The 27,917-nt window shown below is 41.3% G+C and overlaps 1 protein-coding gene across 2 annotated transcripts; it reads right to left on the bottom strand.

Annotated features, from left to right (window-relative positions):
- Positions 1–1,119: 1,119 nt before the first annotated feature.
- Positions 1,120–27,917, bottom strand: LOC135501869 (60 kDa neurofilament protein-like). 2 transcript variants are annotated; one of them, XM_064794263.1, is made up of 11 exons: positions 27,279–27,917; positions 17,310–17,496; positions 15,964–16,059; positions 15,013–15,174; positions 14,708–14,833; positions 14,235–14,455; positions 9,492–9,592; positions 5,235–5,362; positions 4,761–4,865; positions 3,778–3,888; positions 1,120–2,908 (listed from the first exon to the last, which is right to left on the bottom strand). In XM_064794263.1, the coding sequence occupies exons 1-11, from the start codon at positions 27,836–27,838 to the stop codon at positions 2,867–2,869; spliced, it is 1,839 nt and encodes a 612-aa protein (XP_064650333.1). In that variant the 5' UTR covers positions 27,839–27,917; the 3' UTR covers positions 1,120–2,866. The 2 variants fall into 2 exon arrangements, with proteins under 2 accessions (XP_064650333.1, XP_064650334.1); XM_064794264.1 differs by lacking the exon at positions 9,492–9,592 and adding an exon at positions 13,567–13,634.

The following is a 27,917-nucleotide window of genomic DNA, read 5'->3' on the forward strand; positions in this document are numbered from 1 at the left end:
TCGTGCTTCTTTTGATGATCATCAGTTCGGGGTCCCAGGGTAGTTCCCGTTGATGAACCTCTTGAATTAATTTCGCCTCAGACATTGCTTCCGTGTTGTTCACTCGCAAAAGAATGGACATGTTCAATCCCAATATGGGCCTATATTCCCAATCCACAGTGCTTATATGCCCGCAATGTGACACGGCATAACCTATGGGAACGATCAATAACACCAACGAAGGTTCATTGTCCGTGTGGCGCGCCAGGCGGTAAAAAGGGAATGTTGTGCAGGGCACGGAACAGCCTATGGATACGCAGCCTTATATGGACCTACTCACGTCACAAGAGTTCATCATTTCGCTACTGGTGTCACTACTGGCCGGGTAATTAAACCCAACATGAAACATGCATCCGTTGTCACACCACTCGGAATACAGTGTTATTTCGACTGAGGTGACATCAGTAATCATGTGAATACCGATACATTTATGCTTTGGACTGTTCAGGAGAGTATGGTAAGTAAAGATTCTACTGGAATGATACGGGCATTGGGAGTTGAGTTGGACAACGATTTATCAGTGTTGGCTTGATGCTGGAGGCTTAATACTGGATATCGGAGAGATTATTTTTGTAAATGTTTCCTCAGGCCCACTCTTTGGATATCCGTGGCATGGAACATGCATTTGTCGGCACACCACTATCGGGATACAGTATTCTTCAGTTGAACTAATAGTCATCAAAAGGGCGACAGCTCGGGAGAAAATTTTATTAGAATTAGCGTCAAAAACTTAGGATCCTCAATGATAACCAGCGGTTCTGATCATCGTCATACTTGGCACTTTTAAGAAATGTATGAGAACTTAAAAATTATGCATGTGTGGCAACATATTTATCTGAATAAATAAACAACAGAAAGAATTCGTAAATTCGAGCAGAAAGAAACTTTGAATCTTTGCGAAAGAAATAATTGAAAACTAAGCATTCAGGTGCTCTCTCTCTCACGGTCTCCATCTCTCCCCTGCAAGTTGCAAAATAACATGTTGACAAAGGTTGACATGATCATATTCTCCCTTTCTCTGGATGACTCTTTCTGGCAGATTCAGGACCAACTTGGCGATAAAAAAACAGAAGATTAATATCTACTACTTCGAGTACAGTATAGAAGCAACTTTATTGACCATACACAATAATACAAGTGATCACTGTATATCCTGGGCTTTATTGTAAACAACTTATTTCATTGATCCTTTGATCGTACGCTTCATTATGCAATCGTCATTTAAAACACGCCGTTTGATCTCATGGCGTTACTCTCTAATCTTACGAAAGGCACCATCTTGGTCTGTGGATGACTCTCGGCCGATACGTAAGCTTTTAATTACGCCTAACAATGATGCCATCAGCTTCTCACAACTAGTTTGCCCGTCGCACTCTAAGTACTCTCTTTGTTATATGTAAGTTAATCATTAGCATTTCTACCTACGTATTTCAAATAAAACGAGTGGAATGTCTAAAATGTAGGGAAATTTGCAAACGTACAAAACGGTACAAAATTCAGCACAATTGCCGAAGCAGTTTGAGTAGATTAATGTCAAATCATCGCATCGTCACACTATTAATTCCATTATACGAAACCGAAATGAGGATTAAACTTGGCTAGTTTGTTGCATCAAGGCTACACACTTACAAATGCACTGTACACAGAGAGAGCAGCAACATCGATTAAGAGTGCAGTGCTCCGGGTGAGATACAAGAAGTATACCGGTTAACAATTTAGAGTTACGCATTTGCAAATTTTATGGAAAATATGACACTCGATATTAAGCACATCGGGAAAAAAAGAATAAATAGTAGAATTCTTTATACACACCGTTTAATTTAACGGTGATTTTTGGTTGGGAAAAAGCCAGTAATGTCATTCCTTAGAGCAAATCGTGTTATTGCACACCACCTCATACAGCATGTGTCAAGTATGTTCATCGAAAAGAAGAAGATTGTTCCTTGAAATGGTCAAGGTCATCCGACATTTTTGTGTGTTCTATTTGAATATCATGCACTTGCACTCAATATCGGATTCTATTCATGCGAATTAAAAAAAACTTTCCACCCAATCTTCCTCATATACTCATCAAACCAAGAAAAGAGCTAAATTTGTGCTATCCACACATTTGAAAAGTAATCACAGCTGCTTTGAGACGGAGTCGAAAAACTACCACAATCGATTAACCTCGTTTCTAGGACATAGCGCATTGTATGATGCAGCAGAGATATTGAAACGAAGTTCACACGATTGTGAGGTTTTCGAAAGCGCCTTCTCGAACAATGATTTGGACATTCATAAAAATCTCTGCAGTGTAAAACATAAACACAAAATGTAAGCGCCACATTGGAGAGGAAATGCGATAGATTTCATCTCAAAGATGGCGGGCCTGAAGCGAAGGTAATTGTAATGTAATGTAGTCCTACAATTTTTACAACGAGCTGACGAATATTATTACTATGAACGTCTTTTTATCTACTTTATATTAGATTTATGAAGCATTACTTGCAAATACATGTACTCGGATATTTCCGTATTTTAGATTAAGACTCTTTTATGACAAAGATGAAACCAATATGTTTGAACAAGGACTGGTTGCATTAGAATGAATTATTTAAGTTAACAATCATGATAAAAAGTTGCAATGGATACAACGGTATCGATACTTAGAATGAAATGATTTTGAAATGTTCAAGTAGTCCTCTGCAATAAACAGGTCAATTAAAAAGTCTTATCGCGATTTTCTAAGTAGAGCTTTACACAGATCTTTAAGAAGATTTTATAATGTAGTTGTTGTCAACTTTGCTTTTCGAAGCTGCAGCCTGTCAGCCGCCCATCGAACAGTTTATGACGAGTAGGTGGTCCTCTGGGTATGTGTTGCACGCTCCTGAAAGGTGAAAGAGAGTTTTTCATTAGCGGGAATAAAAATTAACTTTGCCGAAATACCCAATGATATGGAGCCTCATAGCGTACTGGTTAAAACTCCTGGATACCACGCGAGTGGGTCCGCAGGAGAATCCAGGACCATATTTCAGAATGAGCTGGCGTGGCTTTCGAGGATTTTAAAATACGGGGCATATACCAACACGTTTGAGGCTCAATATAAAATAAATCAATGAGAATCTTTTGGGTGTCTATGCCAAGGCATGTGCACTATCCCAGGTAGGTTGACAGTAGCCTCTGTAGTCGTTTTTCATGGTTTATCAGTCTTCTAAAGGTCTATCTTTTGCAGTACTGTAGTGGTGTTAATCAGCTTAATCTTGGTGATGACCCGGGTGCAGTAGCGAGGCTTCTCTACTTGAGTCTGTTGCTTTAAGTGGTCAGCATGCTGCCGGTTAATCACACCCTTTTTGTGATCTAACTGACTCATATTCACCGTGAGATTCAGGTTTAGTTTTCAGAATACTAGGGCAGAGACATGTATTCATCAACGACCGGAAGTTTGTCACAGTCAAATAGAGCTTATCAAAATGTCAAGTTGTGGTAAATACATGGCTGGGATGGATCAAAGTGGAATTAATTCATAATCTGCGGTTGACAAACTTGATAAACAAGACCCAGAAGAGGTTTACGCCCACAATCTAGGGAAATCTGTCACTGGCCTATGAACTGTGTTGTAAAATTTTATTATCATATTGGTGAAGGGTTCTTCTTAACAGATATAAGATTTGGTCAAAATTAGCCCATTCCAGAGGTTGGTTAAGCGTTAAGACTGATGAGTACGAGATTGTGATTCAATATTTAATTCAATATTACCTCGCCCTCAGCGTTCAACAAAGTGGTCTGAATGTTTCCTCCAACACCCATGAATTTGACGTCACATTCCAGGTCGGAGCTTCCTGAAGGCCTTTCTCCTTTGCCATAGATCTGAAATGGAGGTAGAAAGTCTGGTTTATCATCAAAGTGAAGCCGTCATAATTCATATTGGTGACGGGTGTGTACGTAAGTGTAACAGTTACTGTCCCGTAATGTAAAGTATTAAACACATCTTTGTAAAAGGTGCCGTTTATGAGACCATCACGAATTAAATTGAACTGTTTGGCGCAAAGCCTCTAGCAATCCATCAGAAGATGTATATGTGGACAGCAGAACCTGTCTTATCAATTACACCCTCGGGTCTGAAAAATGCTGTCCTTAATCGATAGCTGTTCTGATTAGAGAGGTCAAAATGAATGGAAACCAATTTGAGACCAAAACAAGTGTCCTTAATAGAGAGAGTGTTCTTAATAGGGGTCCGTTGAGGGAGGTTCCACTGTACTATGAATTCATTGGTCTGGCTGAATAAATTAGAATAATTATGATTTCATGCAGCTTTGGGGTAGAATTCAGCTGACCAAATTGCTCTATGTTATGTGGAATGCAATCTTATTAAGGGCGAGATGCAGAAAGTGAAAGTTTCGATCTATCATTGTGAAATATGTTACATTTAAAAAAAATCCTAATTTGAAAGCAAAGTTCTAGCCACTTGCAGGTGATAGCTCCGAGTCGGCTCTCATAATCATGCAAAACAAATAATTCATGTTTAATGTGCTATTAATCCACAAGGTCATCTGAAGCTATTTGTCGCAAAACAATTGTTGAAGTCTGGTTTATCATAAGATTGGCACCGGTGGAAGGATTCTACTCGATGCGGTACAAAAGAAAACGGTTAATGAACAGAACAAAAAACACACCTACTCAAAAAGGTAGGTAAAGCTTATTACGTTCCATGTTGGCCCTAGTAAATATGAGAGACGTACCTTAGCTTTCTTGTTGCCAGCAATGGTGATCCTTGGAACGTTAAAGGAAACCGGCGCTTTGCCTTCAATCTTTCGGTGTACCTTCCATCCTTCGAGGACCTCGTCCTGAAATAACCGCACACTGAAATGTCAGCATCATGGGAAAAGCAATACGAACACGACTATGATTTAACTTGCTACTGACATGTGAAAGCAATCTGCTAGCTTGTTTTTTATCCAGTATTCCAAGTAGACGTCACGTGATCAGTAAAAAATCAATGAATAAGAATACGATTTAAGTTAAAGTTTTTTTTCATAGTCTAGATTAAACTGCGGTAGAGGTTAAAATCCAACTTCACATTAACTTTAATAAATAAAGTCGGTAGTTGGTTCATGCTGTCGCTAGGAGAGCATTAAGAGCATTATCTCAATTGGTATGCAGAATGAATCCTACTTCCTGCTGGGTGAACACGAGAAATATTGATATATGCTAACCTTCTTTCCCGTGTTTTCGAAGACAATGAACTTGCCGCTGGCGTCGCATTCTGCTACTGAGATGTTGCCCTTAGCACTCCTCTGATAAGTCGTTTTAGCCGACATCTCGCCCTTCATCGCAGCGCCACCTATTAAGTGCGATGACACAAAGTCAGTTACTACCACCAAAACCACAAAACAAGGACTCGTCTTAAACAAACTGGTTTTGAATCCAAATTTAGCTCAATAACCTATAGTTCATATATTCATATTTACACAATCATATTGTCTATACCAAAAAAAAGTTGAAAGACAATTCCAAGAAAGAGAAGCGCTTATTTGTCATGCCTGAGAGCCAGAAACAGTCGACAGCACGTGTAATGATTGTCACGGATTGATCGACCGATTAACCTCAAGCCCAGCACCAATGTTCATATTCGGGTATATTGGAAAACTATGGATTACAAAACTATGGACTGGACTGGGAAAGTCTAGACTAACAGCCATCACTCTCCACCGCCTGGAATTAATGAGCTGGTGCTCTGTCCCAGATCATTTCTCAATACCCCACCGTGTCTCCAAGTTGATGAAACAGGAGCATCATGGAGCCAGAAAAAGAGGCAGAATCTCCCTCCCAAGGGATCCAAATTTCTACAAGAATTTTACTTGGAGTTGCAAGAAACTAAAAGGTTTCTGAAATAGGGATTCTTAGTACTTGGATTTGGCTTAGCCGACATGTTTATCTCGCTAGCAGTGATGCTGTGTGATGGCCAAATTTGACCACACGTAGGCTAGCGTCCTGTGAACATGCTATAACAATGTGATACAATAAGTGAGTGTATTGTGTACATATGGTGTATATCATGCCAAGTGCCTTGCCCAAGGACCTACACCTCACACTTGATGACCCTTCTGCTTGTCAAGTGCCTTACCCAAGGCCCCACACAACTACATTTGTGACCCTTCTGCCAAGTGTCTTGTCCAAAGATCCACACCTCACACTTCCCGACACTTCTGCATGCCTAGTGCCTTACCCAACTACCAACATTAGCACATGTTCTCAGCTTCCAATCCCCACTCGGATATCATAATGTTGACAGCACACAGGCGGTGGAAAGCGATGACTGTCAGTCCAGACCTTCCCAGTCCAATCCATAGTTTTGTAATCCATAGTTTTCCAATACCCTTCATATTCAGGTGACCCGAGCTCGAGCCCTTCAAGGGGTACGCAATCAGTGCAAGTCGTGCAAGTGTTTTTTCCAATGAGGGCGTAAATATGGGTATGATTTTGACTTAAAAGTCGCGATTCCACTTAAGTTTATGCTTATCTGTTTAGTTCTATGTGAACTAGAGGTAGTTCAGATTAGTGAAGAAAACATGTACTTCGCAAGGATTATGACTTTGCAGAATTTTAAATATATATGTATATTAAAATATTTAAATTCTCAATATAGTAATGTCTAAAGGTATTTTTTTCGCGCTCGACTGGTGAGAAGTCATTTTCACTGCCCATGCCTTTTATTGAAACTGCTCTGCGCATGCACTGTTACACCAAGCAACATCTAGTGGTGGCACCCAACGTATACAACAGAAGTGGCGAGTTTTAGAAGATGGTAAAACTTTAAGCCTTACGTTAAACATTGAACAGTAATGGTGATTGGGAAGAAGGATCATGCAATGAAATCACAACTAAAGGAATCGGGACGAGCGCTTCTCTGATGCCACTGAAAGTAACACACGGCAAGATGAAACATCCCCTATTTGCACAGCATTTTTCGACCCCCTCGTTGTGCCTTTGATTAACATTTCGAATCGTGTCACAGTCATGGTGTCATAGGATTTCAAGGATCCCAGCATTAAAATTTCGGACCGGCATCTGAAACGCTGTTTGCACGTTGCGCCAGACAGGGAATATTCATTTACAACAGAGTTTTAATTTAGGGCAGGCAAACTACGGACCTGTTTAAGACGAGTGCAAATCTTCATAATAAAGACAGAAAAAGTTTTTTACCTCGCAAAAACTTACGATTACAACACTTGGTTACGACATACCATGGCAGACAATTAGCGATAACGAAAATATTCCTACTTTCGATACATGAACTGTGATCTTATAAACTATCAGCAACCTTTTCATTTTCATCAACCAGTTACTTTTGGCTTCCGAAATGGTGAAATATGATCGAAAATATATGAAACTGTCACGTCGGTCATCGGCTAGGTTAGAAAAGATCGATAGAGTGCGGTGTGAGCGGTTAGCGGTTAGTAGATACCTTAACGAGCAAGGATGACGGAGAGAGAGGGGGAGGGAGAGAGAGAGAAGGGGAGGGAAGAAAGCAAGAGAGGAAGACGGAAAAGAAGATTGGAATGATATCAAAAGGATATGAGAAAAAGTGAACAGGGAATGAGGGAAATTGAGACAGGTGAGAGGTTAGGAAAATAGTAGCTTAGTGAGGCAAGAATGATGACGATGACATGGATGCAATTTTTTGTCTAGCTTTGCCCAGGCCTATTCTAATATCAATATTTAAAGTTAATCACTCCTTAGTCGAGCCTTTAGAATTAAACATCACTTTGGAAATATATTGTATATACAATTCTTAGTCATGAGTTTTTACTTATATTTACATTAATTGTGAATATGCATCTCGTAATTATTTACACTATACTAGATTCGTACACTTGTATTAACATTGTGAGAGTAACACACCTGCGTCCCCTCAAACCACTGTGTGCTGCCCGATGGTCCCAATCACTCACCAGGTCAACCTTGCCGAGGGACAGGAGAAACCGCGCAATTCAGTGGAAATTTATAAAATTGCAAACGACAGTCGGATCGAATCGATATCTTCGGCAAAATGACTGGAACCAGCTGCTTTTCCAAAGCCAACTCCGATCGTTCAATAATTTGAAAATTGAATTAGAGAATTTAAAATTTCCTTTTGTATATACGTACTGTATTATATATATGTAATCAATGCCATCGTTTAAACTGATTCATAAATACTGTAGATGCTAAGTTTCAGAGAATTGGCGTGCATAATAACTGCACTACAGTTACTTTTTATTCCTATTTACTGGTGCCCCAAGTAAATACAATGCAGACAAACGGCGGAGACCTTTAAAATTGGACCATAATCAGTGTTTTTTTCTTTTTCTTTACATCATATAATACCTAGGACTGTATAATTGGATTTACTGAAACAATTTTTGTAAACGTAGCCTTCATAATTCTTTTCACACACGCATTACATAAAATGTGACGCATCTTTCACCTCACTTGCACAAATAATAATCCCTTTTTAAGTGTAAATCTGCGCGCAGAACATTTTAAAGAACTGAGAGATTACCTTCATAAAAACTATCTGAGGGTGACAATACATCGGGAGTTCTTGAGAGTAAAAAAATCTTTGATTTTGTTAATGGCACTGCACTTGATATAATGGTTAGCTTGCTGTGATGTCACACAAGGTAATTCGCCCGGTGCCGAGTGATTTTTAGTTGAGAAATGGGAGATAGGAAAACTGTTCTCACTGAGAAAATATCGAGAATATCATATTGCAGGGATCAGTTGGATAATTCGATTCGAATTTGATTACATTCTAGCATTATACAGTAAATGCGGACCCGATAGCAGTAAACCAGATGAAAGTGCAGAAAACGTATGTCAAGCGAAAGCTGTCCTAGTTTTGCCGTGCATGTAAGAACGAACAAAACAGGCGTTGTTTCTGGTCCGCCCCACGTACAGTTATTTCAATTAGAGCTATTTTAAACGTTCCTGACCTTTGTGACGTGTACCAAAATGTTATTTTCTCTGATGTATTCATAGTTGATAAAGTGCTTTGTCCGCACATACATGTACGATAGAGTAAAGAACATGCTTCCTTCTCGTAATCGTCAAGTCCACATGCATGCTTGAGACTAGTAGTTTTAGCTTAAAACCAAAATTGTCCCGGACTAAAAACAAAGCGCATTTTATTTGGCTGTACACACTTTTAAGCGATACATTATTGGATGAATTGATGTTGGTGTGAACGTGGTTACCGTACAATGTAATTGATGTTGAACGGTGCACGAATAAGCAATTAAATATGGATTAATCCCGACTTTAATCAACTAGATATCGTTCTGATGTTTTACTTAGGCGGGGCCTGTACACACAGTGGTTCAAGGGCCAGGTTCAGAAATCAAGTGTCGATCTTATGGACAAGATGCTGATGCACTTTTAATCGTTTGGAACGGTCATGCGCTCCACACACTTGAAAAAAATCACTCAACCTTTTTGTGGAGTTAGTTTCTGATGGTGGGAAGTTTCTTGGATCGTCGTTGTCACGGTTGCTCCTGCCAAAACATTTTCCACAACGGACCTAAGGCCTTGCCTGGAAAGTGTTAATAAGCACATGAAACAAAAAAGCAGATAGCGCTAAATCAACGAGCCGTTTACCCCCAGAAGGTAGCGGTCCATGATAAAATAAGGAACGGAATGTGTCGTGCCAGTGCCAGGACAAAGAGACATAGCATTGAAGCACACCGAGTGCCACAGCGCCAACATATGAGCTTTTACCTCATTTTTTTGTTACTGTAATCATTTTCAACACAGGACAAAGGGAAAGACAAACATGATGCGCAATCAGGTTCAAGGTAACTCGCGTTGTAGACTACAACATGCTAACAAAACTATATACCATGAAGGTAGATCAACAAGACAAACAAGATATTTTTTTAACGGTGATGCATTATCGAGCTCAAGAAGAAAATGAATGCTGAGCTAAAGGAATATTCTATGCACATTTACATTCAAATCTTGATTTTGAATCAGAGAAATTCGAAATGTGAACCGAGAAGTTAACTTTAATTGATTGTTTGGGCTTTGTATAAGCAAAAAAGGTAAATCCGCAATAGATTTACACGTACGTAAAAGGTGGGTCTGTTGAGAATTGAGTATTTAGGTGAATTTCAAAATTTTAAAACTGAATGGTAAAATAAAATGTCACCCCTTGAGAGCTAATGGTACTTGTAGAAGCTACTGACATATTTATTTCTCCAAAACAACTCCCTCATGTGTTCTAGTTTCATCTAACCATCGGCATTTCACAAATCCTTGAGACAGTCTCTTTGTATTACAGGTTCTTAGCTACATTTATTAAGGAATGTGTAAACATTACATGAAGAGACAAAATAAGTCTTATGACAAGTACCTTCGGCTCCAAAGGGTTAAAATTAATGCTCATAATTGGCGCAGTGAACAGATAACACATACCACCGAGTTCCGAGTTAGGACCCTCGGTTATGTCCGGGGCTTCCGACACCGAGTTCTCACCCTCAGATTCCCCAGCGGGCCCTTTATCATTCGAGTCAACATCGAACTCGAGTTTGTGAACTCCCTTGTTACCACTGTTTTGATTAACTATAGAGGGAACAGGCTTTGGAGCGTTACCGTCGCTATATTTTGTGGGGGGTTCTAGCATTACACCTTTGTCAATCATACTAGAAGTTAGCGCATCAGCAAGTTCGATTTTGAGTTCCATCTCCGGTGATATTACTGGTGTGTTGCTGTGATGTAAACCAGAATTCAGTGGCGATACATACGAACTAGCTTCATTTGACATTAAGCCAGATGCTTCCTGAGCAAGTGCGTCTGATTTGTCGCTGGCGGTGCTCCCCTCAGTGTCACCAGGTTCATCTGCAGCAACATCATATCCCTCTTGATCGTTATCTCCAATTTCAGTTTGACCATGACCTTCACAGTTGCCGTTTGTTTTAATCAAACTTACTTCTTCGCCAGCCTCATCTGATAAAGGCTCATCATCGTCTTTGTTATCTGCATCATCTTTATAAGCTACAGGAAAGGTGTATTCTCCCTCGCCCATTTCACCTCCTCCTACTTCCTCAGAAGGTACCATCGCCTCTGCTGATTCGCCAACCACCTCTCCTGATCTATCTGTCGATGTAGTTGATTCCAGTTCTGTACCTTTCGTTTCATCGATTGCTTCCACGTCGTTTTCCTCGGTTTTACGTATTTCATCAGTATTCTCTGTTGACGCTTCAGTGACCCCTGGCGTCACCACCACCGTTGCAGTTGAATCATCGGCTCTTTTCACTTCTATATAATTTGCTATTTCACCTGTCGTCACCTCCGCATCATATCCCGTCTCCTCTGCCACATCTACCGTCTCCTCTGCTCCACCATTATTCTCTTCTGCCCCCTCTCCGTCCTCTTCTGCCCCATCTATCGATTCCTCTGTCCCATCTTCTGTCACCTCGGCCCCGTCTGATGTCAATTCTGCTCCACCTGTTTTCAGCTCTGCCCCATGTGTCATCAGCGCTGCCTCATCCGTCGTATCCGCAGCTCCATATGTTTCTCCGTCTGCCTCACGAATTGTTTCATCAGCGACATCTGGAAGCTCCTTATTTATTTGACATTTATTCACTTTCACACTTGATTCTTCACTTCCTTCTTCACCTAAATCAGGGGGTCTGTCTTTACATTCATCTTTTCCTGGACCTTCAATCTCCTCAGGGTTTTCATCGTATTCCTTAGCTACAGCTTCAGCGCTAACTTCTAGTTTGTGTTTATTCCGCTCCTCAGAGTGTGACACATCGCCTTCCTCTTCGGGCAGCTTGATTGAGATGCTCAAAGACGAGGCGTCGTTGCACCCCGCTACCCCATCCCCCTGTATCTCCTCAGGAAGCTCAGCGAGCTCGTCTACTTCGCCAGGGCCCTGCCCGATAAAACCCGTCCCATCACTGCCCTCCCCAGTGAAGTCCTCAATACCGGAACCTTCCAATTGTTCCATTTTTTGAGAGACTTCCTCAATTTCATCGTGATAAGGGAGACTTTCTGGTTCTATATCACCTAACAGATTTGGGACTGCTGCCTCAGAAGAACCAGCCACCTCTGCAATGACTGATACTTCCTCGGCCGCATAAGAGACTATTGGGGTTTCTACTGAGGGTGATCCCTGAGATGTCGGCAATGTCTCCTCGGAGTTTGCACTGACACTCGGCATACCCGACATCAGTTGAGCTGGTTTAGAATCCTGCTTTTTGTCAGTTATGTATGCTTGCGAAGATGCACTGCTGCTGTATGCTTGCGAAGATGCACTGCTGCTGTATGCTTGCGAAGATGCACTGCTGCCGCTGTTGGAAAGTTTCGAAACCCTGTTTGACAAAATACAATGAGGTGATTAATTAGCGTTGTTATAGCGACGACAACAGTTATTAGGTTGCTCCATGAAGAACAATTTGGTTAGTTCTGTGGTAAACGTCACTGCGCATGTGCTGTGTCAAAGCGGTTTCGAAAGAGATTCAGAAATTAAATAGATGCAAACATAGTCAGAGCGGATTTAATTTATAGGGCAGCCGACGGCATGTAATTTAGAGGATGCACGTCTTTAGAATATAACCTAACTTGCAATACCCTTCAAATGAAAGGATACAGTAGAGTAATGAAGTTTCGTGTGCAGAATGCAAGCATGAAAACCCCCCAGACATTTGAAATGACCTTTGGCGACCACAGAGGGGGTCAGCAGCGTCCACTGCTTTGAAAAGCCAAATGAACACAACACTTGCGCGTGACCGTCACCTCACGAAAGTGTTAAGGAAGTATTAGACATATACAGTATTATGTTATATACATGTACAAGTCATCTTTGCAGAAAGGGCAAATCCAGCGCAAAACGGGTTGCATTGGTTTAATCAAGACTCTCCGTTGATGCTATTTTGCGTCCCGATATTTCGGTGGTTTTGTGTTTTGGACGCCCCGCCAAGACGATGGCGCTTTCCGATTGGCAAGAAAAACCGAAGAATGACGTAAAAGGGCGGGGTATTTCAATAAATAGGCTCATACATCACGTATGGGCCTTCGCCTTGAATCCCATTGAGAAACTGTCTACATACACTTCTCTCCGACATCATGTCATACTAACACTGGATTAACCCCTTGCTGCAGTATAACTAGTTGATGACTTATTTTTATATAAATGTTTAGTAGCTCTGACAGTGCGTGTCATGACGACTGCTCCGCCACCACTACTGCCGTCGCCTAGGGTGCATTATTTGGTTGAAGAGGAGCTCAACTTCTGCATGGACGAGGTGTTCGATGAAGACATCTGCAAGCTTCTGACCCCACCAATACTCTCACGGCACCCCAACTGCAGCGATTCAACCATCAACACACCACCACTACAGTCATTCAACTAACAACACACCAACACTGCAGTCATTTATCCCAAACCGACCATCTGCATCGAACCACCCCCACCAATCTCCACGGAGCAACAGCCTCCAGAAATCGCCATCAAACTACCGCCTGCCGACATCGAACTAGCGGATATTGATGAACTCTTCATACCCTCTTGACCCATTCCTCCTGAAAAGTCTCCACCCATCACAGTCTCTACAACTGAACGAAGTCCGATCCTGTAAAAAACATTCGTTCAAGTTAAAGATCCACTTAATTGAAAAATCAGGAAATACTTAATTCTGTGTAGATCCTGCAATATGCCATCTTGACAAGACCTTAAAAAATGAATTAACAAGACACCATGCAGATCACCCTAACACCACAATGAGAGAAAATCCGCAGATTTATCCATATCGTTCGTGCAAACGTGCATGCAAACGTGCATGAATGCAACACAAAATACAAAATAGACTCGTTACATTCGTGTTGTGCACCATGAAATCTAACCGAGCTCCTCAGACTGTCGATCAGTCTTCCTGTTTGTTGCGATAGAGATCACCTTCAGTGACTTCAGGTAACCCGAGCAAGTAACCTGGAGAAACAACCAACCTTGTCAGCCAATATCGTCAATTTCCAGGGGTAGTTCTTGAAAGGTATCAACTAAACACAGGCACAATAATTAAGTTGGTACACAGTGCATCCCATTTGCCCTGCAATAATCTTGTTGTATTTAATGCAAATATATCGTCATCGATTTTTATTTGCATCAGCGCCCCTTGATCACCAACATTCCAGGAGGTTAAATCTAGCCCCATAAACGCATTTAGGAAGCCTACCTGGTCTCTTCACCTTCCAGCAGCTTCCTGTAAGCAGCGATCTCGAGCTCCAGGGACAGTTTGGCGTCCAACAAGTTCTGGAGCTCGGCCAACACAGACTCGAGCTCGGCCCGAAGGGAATCGATCTCGGATCTCATCTCGGTCTTCTCAATTTCAAATTCGCGCTCCTTCTCATCCAGATCACGAATGGCGTCGTTGTAGAGTTTCTCGAGACCTTGGTTCTACAAATGAAAGTGTTAGCACATGTTTTAAAGATAGTGTGAAAGATTAATCAATGAGAGTTGGCATTTAAAAGGGTTGTCATGATACTGGAACTCGCAATTTGTTGATTAATACATTTTTTTGGCAAACAGAACCTTTACACAAGTAAAATCCGTTACCTCACTTTGCCCACGCGGCCATTCAGAATGCTTATGTTCGATTGGCGTAAAGGTCCAACCATACGTCGACTACATCAAGCCTTGAGCGCTTACCTTTGCCTCAAGGTCAGCGAGTTTTGCTCTGAGGTCACTGATTTGACATCTTAGTTTCTTGACCTCCTCCTTGGCGTGGGTAGACTCCATGTTCTGGCGAGTTGCACCCGAGCGGAACTCTTGCATCTGAAGTAGAAACAATATGATTTAGAATCATTCTCACTTACCCGATATGTCAGTATAAGTTATCAACCCTTAGAGTCAAGGACATTTCTTAGAGGCCACCAAAACTAATTATATTTAAATCGTAGAGAAATAGTTTTCTGAATAGTTAAGTCAAGAGTGCTCAGTCATGTCAGTCTCACCTTTGCGTCGTAGAATGCGCTGAGTTCACCTCTCATGCCGTCGAGCTTGCACTCGTACTCCACCTGGATGTCGTGGATCGCCTGCGACAATTCATTCTTCCAGAACTCACGGTTCTCGGCTGTGGTGTCTCTGTAGGCCAGGGCGGCGAGCTCCTTCATCTCCTACGGAATACAATCAAGTATATTCAAAAGACGTGTATGTAAAATTGTACAAAATGGCGGTACCGCTTCCTTCGTGTCATGCCTCGTCATAAAACCCCAGTAAAGAGACTATCATGATCGTTGTTCTGGCAGACAGAATGAGTCCTAGTTTGCTTTGGTGATATTTTACGTTAATAAGACGGTCATACCATGTCATTAAACCGGCAAAAGTCCAAACATTACATTACATTTCAGTTTATCTTGACCTGGCTAATGGGTGTGAAAACCTTGTCCACGAGAATACGGATATAAAGCCTCATTGCTAGCATGCCCACGGAATCAACAGGTTTTATATCATACAGATACTTTCATTAGTCCAGGTAACGAGGTTTCTCCCTCGATACAATCCCATTTGTAAAGATCAGGGCAGGCGTAATGCGTCTACAACTTGCTTGGTTTCCATGGTAACGATTCAGATGGGACGGACGAATGAAAATTATTTCGAGCAAAACAAATAGAGGTGTATTGATGATTGATGGTCGGACGCGAGAGAGCCCATAATTCGTCGATGCAGATTATAAAATTTTGAATTTTCACCACGTTGACATGACAATACAGCGGCAATGTTTATTTCTGTACCTTTAACAATGTAAACAAACTGCACGGGCCTTTAAAAGTGAAGGAGGCTCAAGTAATGCTGAATGGTTGCTTCCTTTGGGGGCACACACCCGTATGTCCTCCGATTGTGGAAGATATACATGAATATATAGTCATATTTGGGCATTATCTTGAATTCCCCTAGCTACCTACCTGTTCGTGCACGTTTTTCAAGAATTCAAGCTCTTCGATCAAGGACTGTTTGTCGTTCTCAGCACACACACGGTGCAAGGTCTCGTTTTCCAGATCCTGAATAAATCAGAAATACAAATTACGAAAATGACAGATATAAGATTCTTGAAAAGCAAAATTCAGTGCCTGAAATTATCATTCCTAAAAGTAAGCATTCAAATATCGTTCCATGCGGTTAGAATGACGTGTTTTAGTGGGGAGCCAACAATTTAACAAATATTTGGCGATTTGTAATGTAATGTAATGAAGGAAGCTGGAAACATACGTCGTTATTAGCTGGATGAACCACAAACACATTGAGAACAGACGTTTTACGAAGATGCTAACGGTAAAATTGGGTTCTGGGTGTAACATTATTCCGGGCTGATTGTGTCAGAACGAGCGACATGCATGACTGACAAACTGAGCGATAGTGTCGCATAGATGTGCGCGCATCTTCCACAACATGGGCGTCACTGTTCCTCCTTTCGCAGCGTTCTCGCAAGACGAAATGTGCTGCTTTTCTACATGCATTCAACAATTAGTTCGATTTCATTCTTAAAGTTAGTGGTTTACACAATGAGCGTACCGGAGATATATCCGGTGCACTCATGAGTAAAGTGCTGTGTAGACGGTTGAAGGCCCCCTGTACAAAATACCATATTACCTAAAGTAGGCCTATTTGAAACAGATACCCCAAAAACCGGCTAAATAGCGTCTACACAGTACTGTATCATTATTCTTGCCACACGATAGTTTGATACAGAAAACCCTTCACCAGCTAGTGTGATATTACACTCAGCTGCCCGCTAGTAAGTTTTAGGCCAAGGGCACTCTTCTAAAGCCATCACGAACCTCTACATGGCTCCGAGTGAATCTGTTGCATTAAATGGAAAAAAGCCCAAACAAACACTCCAACGTTATTCAGCACCAGTGCATCAGAAACAAAGCTGTCGATTGGAATGACGAGACCATTGACTTTCCCCTGTAGAATAAGCGCCTCATTAAGAATTCATACAGTCGTCTTCGTGCCCAGAGACGCCGATGTTATTACTGTAGACAATCCAGGCGGAATATTGGCCCGGACCCAAAAACTGAATATCTGGTTAGCGATAGCTTACCAGGCTCATCCAAAACATACACGGGTGTAGACCAGGCGGCAATTAGCAACAATACGGCCTATGTATTTTTTTCCAGAAAACCTGCCAGCGAGGCTACCTGCCTTCGGAAACCACAAATCCATTTCGAGGTTCGGTATCGAACATGCACTCAGTAAATCTGGTGAGTGGCAGCAAGTTACATTAACATGTAGGCGAGGATTGCTTTACCTGCTTAGCTCTGGTGAGTTCGTCCATCAACCTCTTGATTTCAGCTTTGTCCTTCTTAGACTCGGTCTCGAGGCAGTTGATGCGCCTCCTCAGCAGGTTGATCTCTCCCTCGTAGTCGGACAACTGCTGGTGCTGGTTCTCAATCTTGTCCTTGTCATCCTGGATTCCTTTAGCCATCTGCGCATTTCTGCAAGACACAAAAGGTACATTATATAGATAGTATTAGGACAACGGGGTGGTTTCTCAAAATACGCCCATGATGATGAACTTGGGATGAAATTCATGACATGGTGTTAAAAGTTCCAATACAATCAATATGTACTCTTATGGTCACAAATCAACAAAAAGAACACCGCTGTCTTGAAAATAGCATATACAGATATTTTGATCATCTTATATGGAACTAGATGTAGGCGTTAAGTAGTACGCTTCAAAGGATTTGTGATGATAACGTGTATTGAAATCTTCATCACATTTTTGCATAATCAGCGCGTGGAGGATGCGTTTTGATAGCGTATCCCGAAAATTAAGATAGTTTTGACTTTGTCTTTATAAGACCGATTTGAATGAATATCAGTTAAATCAGATACCAAGCCAGTGGTTACAGTCACGCACAAATGCGGAGCAGTGGTTTGGAACATTCTAATTAACCCGTCCTTAAAGCTGACATGCCTGAATAAAACCCCCAGCGGCCAAGTAAACAACACTGCTCGGCCATCAAACTAAAAACGGCATTTGAAACATGATAGACACCCGTTCATTGTCGAGACAGGTCACAAGGAAGCACTTATTGGAAACGAACAAAAGAAAGATTGCTACTCTTTTCAAATCAGCACACTGCCATTGCCAAACTAAAAAATACGCAGGACCTGAGACAAAACAACGCCACCCTCTTTGTACAATTGATAAAGCACAGTTGCCGAGCTTTCATCACCAGTGTTCCTATGTGACGAGTTTAATACAAATGTCGTACGTCTAGCCTCAAAATAGTAAAAAGCATTTGGAAGGTAAGAATAATCTTTGCGGGTTTGACGGATCCGTGGTTAACCTGTACTAATTAAAGACCCAGGTGAACAGATTGTGAAGATTTTAAGCCAAGGATCTTATCTGATATAATATACATGTAGATGTACCTTCATTACAAGACTCTTGTAAAACAACTTATAACTAATATATATTACATGTAGACGAAACTGTATATCAACACAGCTAAGAATGATCTATAAGACCTGACTGTTTGCGTTACTCGGGGAGTAACGCAAACATTTCATGCACTCAATGCGACGATTGGTAAACAAATGCATGCTATTTTTAGTTGCATCCGGCGTCCCCGCGTTCACTTGACCCGACTGGGTCAACTATATTGATGAAAGCATTCCTATCAAGGGAATTGGGTGAATTTTTGAAAAGATCACAAAGAATTTGGGTCGATTAAAGACAGGGACAGAATGCATGCTCAGCAACGAACTGCTGAAAGGTCTCTTCATTGCCCTCAATCATTGATATGACGAATTCTTAACAACAATAAACTTGTTTCATAAATCGTCATGGTTTCGAAAAGTGGCCTTGAGCAGTTTAGATTCGAACTGTATGTTTCCCTAGATTTGCAAATCACTTATAGTAGGGTTGAGTCTTTATATGCCAATGTGGCTGGCGGGAGTGGGAAATCGAGAGAATTAGTTGTTTGCGAGGTGCCGAAAGAGCCGCTACTGTTCCGTTTCTAAATATGCAACTAAGTATGCAAGCGCGAAAAATATTCTTTTTAGAGTAGCACCCCCAAATTACCATACAATAACAGTTTTCTGATTGCTGCTGTGGCTGTGAAAGGACATCACGTTACTTAATTTTTTAACACGATTTTTTTTCCTGAATTATCTCGACCGATGGACTTATCTTCTGGATCGACTGACTTATTACCGATCAAGGTAATTATGTCGATTGCACGAGATGAATAAGTCGATCGAGATATTTAAGGAAACCTTGTTTTCATGTTAAAAAGTCATGTATTGTCCTTTCCCAGCCACCGTAGATGTCCCCGCTCATCAATGAGCGGAACTTTGTTCGCAATGAAAAAATGTTTCATCGATTGGTATCGCCGATCAGGTAAAAGTCTTGCCAAGCATCCGGTATCGTTTCTATGATAACACGAAGAAGAGTAACGAATGCCTAAACCGCCTCAGGACACCACTTCTCCCGAAATGATTCACAAATCAGAGTTCGATTATATTTGCAAGGCGGTAGCATTGCCGCGTTGATGACGGTCATACCCAAATACCTAGGGGCAATCAAAATTTTCTTTTATCAAAAGCATATCATTGGAGAATATGACTGAGTACATATACATAGGCCTTTAACGAATCGGCCTATAGGCATATGCAATGCTATTACTGATGTTTTGTACATTCTTGTTCATAGCTTCGCCTCTCTCAATTATCGATGTGAGGTTACAATATTCCATAGAATTTGGTCTTAAATTGCCATGGCGCAAGAATACGGGCATATACACATGGGCACAGCAGGTCAGTGTATTGACTGCCTCATCAAACTGACAGAAAGGAACGAAATATGAGAGAACAGTCATAAAGATGTTTTCCAGTTCAATGGAGGACGAGCGGAAGGTAATGGCGGGGTTTATCTGGACAGGGCGCTAGAGAGTTGTAGTGTTGGTATAAACGATTCTTGTTCACTTGATTAATGCTTGCCCGAGAACTTTTGGCGATGATAAAGCTTGATATTATCACGTTCCATCATATACCGCTCCGGCGTCAGTTCGATGAGGCCACACACTGACCCTCACTACTTGTACCTATGGCATTGGTATGACACAAGGTGATATGTTGAGATTGCCATCACAAATTTTGGGAGTGCATTGATACACACTTATGGTCCCTATACATCTACTCATTTTTGTGGTATTACCAATAACAGCACCTCGTGTTCACATATCTTTCAGAACAGCCCATATTCACTCTGATCATCCACTCGGAACCATTTGTGATGTGCGCTTGCTTATGACTGACGGTGTTGGCAGTTATGATAAAAAGAGAACATATAAGATCTATGTGTTGAATTAATTGTGTTTATTCTTACAAAGCTGAATGGGGGGGGGGGGGGGGGGTTCTAACGGTTTTTAAACCGTGTTAAATAGGTGACCTACTCGGGTCAACAAAATGTATCGGTGCCTTGATGCAAATTCGGCGATATTCAGGCCGTGTACATACTTGTCATTCACTGATAAGCTGACGGACGTGTTTGCTACGGAAGCTTTTATGTATATTGAATAGATGACATTCCACGAAACAGGTTTTTAAACGACTGCAGGGCGCGTCTCTCCGCTAGATATATATATGATTGCGGGGCTACCTTTCTGATTTGGGAGAAATTTGTCCCCGGAACTTGTATACGGGGTTCTGTCAAATTCTCAGGTCAGGAGAAAAAAGGGCGACATCTTTCGTGTAATGAGTTGCCAATTATCATTTAATTCATTCATATTTTTAAACAAGGGTAGACCATGATAGAAAATCGTCGTCCAGTAAATTTCTCTTTGGAACTACCGGTGACCTTAATTCATCAGGAGAAACAATCATGCATAGATAAGAGAAAACCAATATTTTTCTCTGGCTCCACAGTAGTAAACGAACCCGCCACGTTCGGTGGTCTCCGCTTGAGTGTGGGGATTCGGACAGTGTCAGAAAATTGCTGTCCGCTATGGTTACCGAAGCGTCTGGCCGACGACAGCAAATTAATTGAAAGCACATGCACATTCCACCTCGAATATTTCCTGTTTTATGGCACTCGACGTGGATTTGCTGGTTGGTATTTCTAGATGATAGCTCAAACATATCTGTTAATAGGTTTATATTGATGAAAATGTCCTATAAATAATCAGTGAAATCAGTGTTTTTGTAGCCCTACGTCCAATTAAGATTACAAATTGCGCTTGTATCAACCATATCTGCCTAAGTTATGATTATCATTGTACGTGCTGTGTTGTGTAGCATGTACACCAGAATAGGATGATGTGATATCAAACACTTGGTTCTAAGTGTTTCATAACGTGAAACACTGAATTTTATCAATTTATTCAGGACAGCTTCATCAATATCAACCTATTAACAGATGTGTTTAAGCTATCATCTAGAAATACCAACCAGAAAATCCACGTCGAGTGCCATGGAACAGGAAATATTCGCGGTTAAATCTGCCTGTGCTTTCAATTTATTTGCTGTCGTCTGCTTTCAAAAAAGGATATCCAGACATCCAATCAATGATACTTTTGCTACCTTAATACCAGGTGAGGGATTGCTATCAAAACAGCCACAAGCATTACGAGGAGACAAGCTATTGAAGACATTCGCCCGATCGAGTTTCGAGAGGTTCTTCCGTGAAAATCTGCACGTTGAGGTGCATGATCTCAGATCGTCACTCACTCTGGTATGATAAAAAGCATCTTGCCCCATCAATGGTGCTACGAACACGTTCATGATGAACTGAACTGCTTGTCAGCCTACTGTGTATTTACCACGTACATCCACAGGCAACAGACTTATCCATAAGGTCATCAACCTTCTACGCCAGTAGTGTTTACATGACCAAAAACATTGCTGCATATTTGTTTGGCTCATAAATCATAAATCACAAATTGACATATTGTAGTATTTCTCATGCTGTTTATACAACGGATGTGAGGGGGCCCTGTTTATACAGATCGTTCGTTTCTTCCCAGAAAATCTCCGGTGTAGCAGTCGAAAACGTCTCTTTGGAAAAAGTGTCGAGGAGCATAGTGTTATTCAGACGGATTATGCTATATAGCAGTATGGACACCAATGATCCTTGTTCTCCGGATTCTTTCCTGTGACATTTATAATGTTTATACTGGAATAATTTTACAACATAATGCACCCTTCTAGCAGGCTTTGTTCAGATTTTAAGAATACTCTAAAACCTCGAATACAAGGTCTGAGGGTCCGTCCCCATTCATTACAGTTGAGGGGTATTCTAAAACCTCGAATACAAGGTCCGAGGCTTCGCCCCGTTTCATTACAATGGAGGAGGGATTGTCAAGTTTTCGCATTGTTCTGTCAGCCATTGAAGCTGATCGTGACCGTCAATCTAAGTAATAGGCATAGCCCTCCCATTTTGTTTGATGCACAAAGGGGAGTTATCGGACTGGCGAATCAACCATTGACTGTGAAAAGACCACACTCGTGTTCAAGCAAAAACCTTTTTGCCCATCCCAATTCAAAACCATTGTAATGATTTATTGAGTATATACGACCCCTGCAGTCAAAATGTTCAAAATGGAAGCAAGTGCTACGGCACAATGACCGGCTGCTGTCGAAAACAAGTAAAACTTTTGAAAAATGAACGAGGCAGACAAATTCCTTATCGGTGGTTTTGGTTTCTGCCTTACTGAGCTCAATGGCCAGTCTTTCTGAGAATTTGTAGGAAAGTTACTGTTTTCTTCGTTTTCTGCGCGAGCGTATTCGCATTAAGCAAAACCATTTGAACAACTTATATATAATTGAACCAGGTCTTTTTTATTGATAGACTCCGATTGAACCCTGAACCATCCTCTGGTGGCATTCAAACTGATCTTGTAAATTTGTCATTAATTTCTACCCTTTTAAGGATTCTTATGAATACCATATCACGTTCCTCAGCTGAATAGGCCCTTACGGCGATTTACAAAATCAGTGTTTCATAAATGATAAACAAGAAGCTGAAATTCATGCCGATGCAGCTTGTGCGAGTCCACCTGATCACGAGGATTTGTAAAAAACTTGTCTGCATGGATCGTTATGTACAAATCATATCCTTCTTTTTCAATACTTATTTGTTTGGAAAAAGATATAAAAAAATCGTTGCTTCAATACATTTATATTCTTTGTATGCCGTCGTAGCTGTTCGTAAGGCTTGCAAAACCTGCCTTACTGTGTGCACATCCGAGGGTGGTGTGAACCAAATGATATTCATACTTTGCAGTTCCGTAGAATATTTCCTATACATACACCTGTTCCATTAATTCAAGTGCAATACATTGTAAGCACTCAATGTCTCTTCAGATTTGGTATGCGGCATGTATAGGTAAGTGTTGAAGCCACACATCGACTTAAACACCTGAAAATGTCACCACTTTTAAGTTAGACTTGGTTGACCAATTCAGAAACAGGCGATACTATTAGCTAAACCCTTCCTTGGTCATTACCATAATACCGGTATCATGTTGTCATTTCATATTTCAAATCCACATGCGACATGGTCCTTAAAATATCCCATTCTGTATCAGGATGAGAGCTGCAAACAAGTGATATTCCAGTGGCATTCGTCAGATTGCGAAACCTGAATGTACATCAACATTTATGGCCAATGTGGGTATCGAACCAGCAATGTTTATATCCGACCATGCACTGCATAGAATAAAAACTCGTTGGAAAGCACATTATCAGACAGGGTATTGGAAAACTCTGGATTGCAAAACACTGGACTGGGCTGGGAAAGTCTAGACTGACAGTCATCACTCTCCACCGCCTGGAATTAATGAACTGTCCCAGCTTAATTGGTTCTCAAAGTTATCATGGAGCCAGAATCTCCTCCCTCCAAAGATAAAGGATCCGAATTTTTATATAATTTGTACTTGCAGTGGCATTCTTAAGTACTTGGATGTGGCTTAGCCAACGTGTTTATCGTGTGGCACTGATGCTGTTTAAGGGCCTTGCAATTGGGGGAACAAGAACTCTGTGAACAAAGATACGCACACCCTTCAAAGCACAATTGATTATACCTGAGAAATGATTAATGTCAATTTGCCCCTTGGCAAATGCCGATCCACACCCTACATACCTCACACTTTGTGACCCTCCTGCATGCCGAGTGCCTTACCCAAGGACCCACTCCCAACTACCAACATAAGCACATGTTCTCAACTCCCAATTCTCACTCGGATATCACAATGTCGACAGCACCCAGGCGATGGAGAGCAATGACTGTCAGTCCAGAATTTCCCAGTACAGTCCGGTGTTTTGTAATCAGACATGCATGCACACATCACTCGATTATGCCAATAACTCAATAACCCGGCTACTTTTATATGTACAGTCCTACCAGAAAGTAAATGTCCACAGGTTTTTAAAAATATCACAGAGATAGAATAAGATAATTGAATGCAGTTTTCAACAGGGAATGGTATATCTAGTTGGTCATGTATCTGTTGTATTTGGACCCAGCTAATCCTGTCTCTTCATTATGTAACAGGCAATTTTTAAAAAGTCCAAAAAGTAACTTACATACCATACTCTGCTGAAAACTGCATTCAAATATCTTATTTATCTCTGTGATATCTATCTAAAAAAACGGTGGACATTTACTTTCTTGTAGGACTGTTCGTAGTCATATGGAACACAATCGCTCGAAATCAAATTTCGGTCGACACCATGCTATTTTTCTTTCCTAAATTTAATGTGTGCGAGTGTCAACACTTCCGAGTCCTTTTCATTTACCCTTGGCTAATTGCTAGCAGATTATTGCACATGATAACCATCAAGTGGGAGAAAGAATATTCTCGAGTAGATGATAAAACCGCGATAGACCTGATAAACGACCTGAGCTGTCGTTATGTTTCTATGGCAACCGCGTTCCGTGTCTGCTACTTCGCATTACCTGTCATCCACGTAAGACTATTTGGAAATGTGTAATGTAATATCTCTGAGTTCTGACATCAGCACCAGAATTACCTATTTATGAGGTTTTAGCTTTGTTATGTAATACCTGCTTCTGAACCAGATGTCCTGTGATTAATTATTTCTCGTGGTGTAAGGGATATTTTGCGACGGTCGCCACAGCAATTCGTCCCGGGAATTAAGAAAGCCATTGATACTATCAATATACCGAGGGAATACCGGACACATTGCCAATAACGATTGATAATGATCAATACAATACGTCGGCTTGTCAGGTTATTGCAATTAGCGAGTGATGCATGGTTTGCATAAACAATACACTTTAACTGTACTGGATGGTGAATAATCACAACGATAATTATTACTACTGAGCAACCACGAGCTATCTAAAAGTTTGAAAGTCTGTCGACAACCTGCAATCTCCGCGGGTGACCTAGATTTAAGGTAGTGGTAAATTGTTTTCACTGATTCATGCCAATGTAAAACTAACTAGAGCGGCGATTGAATCAAGAGTAATGCATCCTTAATGACACATGCAAGGGTCGACGAACCTCTAAACCACTTGGCGGGCATATTGGATATGAATTCAGGCGAACATTTAATTAGGCAACTTCCCACCCGATCTCATTATCCCACATAAAATACAAGCCCATTTTAGGGTGACTCCTTCTGCAGATACAGTACGTATTGCGAAATCCAAGATGGCCGCCTTGCAGCCATACTCGATGAGATCAAGCCGAAAATCAAGAGGGCAACTCTCCAACCCCACTTCATCATGCCACGGAAAATTATAGACCATCTTGGTGGCATCCCCATCTGCATTTGATAGTCTACAATGCGATATCTAAGATGGCCACCTGGCAGCAATATTGGATACAGGATCGAACCGAAAACCAATAAGCACCACTCCTTCCCCACCCAAACATGCGACAGAAGATTCATGTGCTCTTGGGCGGTTCCCCACGCCAGAGTTCACACACTCACCCTTTCTATCGATTTATTCGAGAGACTCTACAGATAACATAGCATGCGACCATAATGCCTAAGGCTAGATGAAAGTTGAAACCGTGCATGTTGAAATTATTGATAACAATCAGTTGCTGCAACAATGTGATTACTGCTGCTGTCAGATTTTGCTGAGTGTAAGGATATTACCGTTCTTTATACTGAGGCAATGCAAACATTGATTATATTCTATTAAGCAGCTGATAGAAACATATTTGTAGAAGCAATATCCTAAGTCGACAAGAAGTAACCATTACCCTCACAAATTAATGGTAAATCATACACATATCATAAACAACGAGGGCAAATTTTGCTTCATGACGGTTTATCGGTGGTTTCTTAGTCGAGTGGTTTATGAGGGTTTATTAGTCGAGTCCGGATTCAGATTCCGTTGAGAAACTAGACAAAGTTAAAAGAGTTTGACTTTTGTTGGACGATAGCGCCACCCGGTGGTTCTATGACGCTGATGCTTACTTAGCCACTTCATTCAGAACATACTTGCGGGCCATTTTATCAAAAGAATTGTCTCCTTTGTATTCTCAAGACCATTCAAAGAAATAAGCATATTCATTCTTTAGAACCTCCTTAAGATAACATGTTAAGTGTGTCATGACGTCATTGGGGTTGCATAGTCCTGGGCCCTGGGAGGGCGGGGTGCCAGCCTGTGTTGGCCAGATCTAATATTTTCCACATGAATAACTTAATGAGTGCTAAATGAAGTTTGAGCAAACCCGGGAGAGTGTAAGAAGACAGCAAAATATCATTGCTTCAACAAAGATGAATGGCAAGCGAACCTACAAGGAATCGATGCGTGACCAATAAAAATGGATAAAATGTGTCTTCTCTTTATTTTTGTTTACCACAATGTCAATGTCAATGTCATTCAAATTGCATATAACTACTTCACTTTGGTTTGAATTGGACGGGTCAGCTGAGAATGTATCAACCGATAACTGGCTTTTGCAACACTTGAATTATCATGTGCCACGCCCAGTCTGCCCCTCCCGAGTTGCTGAAACAACAGCATGGCAGACTTGCAACATTGAAAAAGGAAATGTGGGCAGAATTAGGCCTACTGAAACGCTGTCATTCACAAAATAAGAAAAGACGATTGCCAAAGTGTGAGGCTTTATAAAATTTTATCCTGGAGATTTTGTTTCTTGTAACTTTAATACATGAACAGTGTTTCGCATGCATTTTAGTTCCGAAGTCTCCAAGGGGAAATAAGGGAGCACAAATAAAGCACACGTCAAGACTAACAAGATTATTACAAAACATATTTTACCTTTTTTTCTCCGTATCTAGCTCCTCCTGAAGAGACGGTACTTTCAACTCCAGCTTACATCTTTCCCTTTCGCTCTCGTCCAGTAATTTTCTGGCCTGAGCCAACTCCCCCTCGTATATACCTTTCACCTCAGCAGTTTCCCTGCCCCATTTTGCCCTCAGATCGTCTAACTCCCCGGCCAATTTTTTGTTCTGAGCCTCTAGAAATCGGACCTTTTCGATGTAACTTGCAAGCCTTTCGTTCAAATCTTGCATGTCCTTCTTCTCCCTCTTTCTGTTCTTCTGGACATTTGCTGTCCCCAGCGCCGACATGTTTGAGTAGGCCCCAGGTGGGGTTGCCATGCTCGAAGCGCCCATTGATGATCTCATGTGCATACTCATGCTAGATCCGCCGCCTCCGCCACCGCCCATCCCAAATCCAGCGCCGGTCCTATTGATGGCGTAATAGGGCCTAGCAGCCATGATAGGCTCACGGGTTTGTCCACCTTCAGACTCATAGCGGTACGTGGTCTTCGTGACAGTTTTATCGCCTCCCTTTTGTTGCTCCGTTTTCGTAGCCATCTTCAGATAGTAAACCTCGCCTAAACTCACAGAAAAACCTTTCAATGCTTTCACTTAGCTTCCAACCAGAAAAGACACC

The sequence above is a fragment of the Lineus longissimus genome, chromosome 17 (assembly GCF_910592395.1).
Source record: "Lineus longissimus chromosome 17, tnLinLong1.2, whole genome shotgun sequence".
In the NCBI taxonomy this organism is placed as follows: domain Eukaryota; kingdom Metazoa; phylum Nemertea; class Pilidiophora; order Heteronemertea; family Lineidae; genus Lineus; species Lineus longissimus.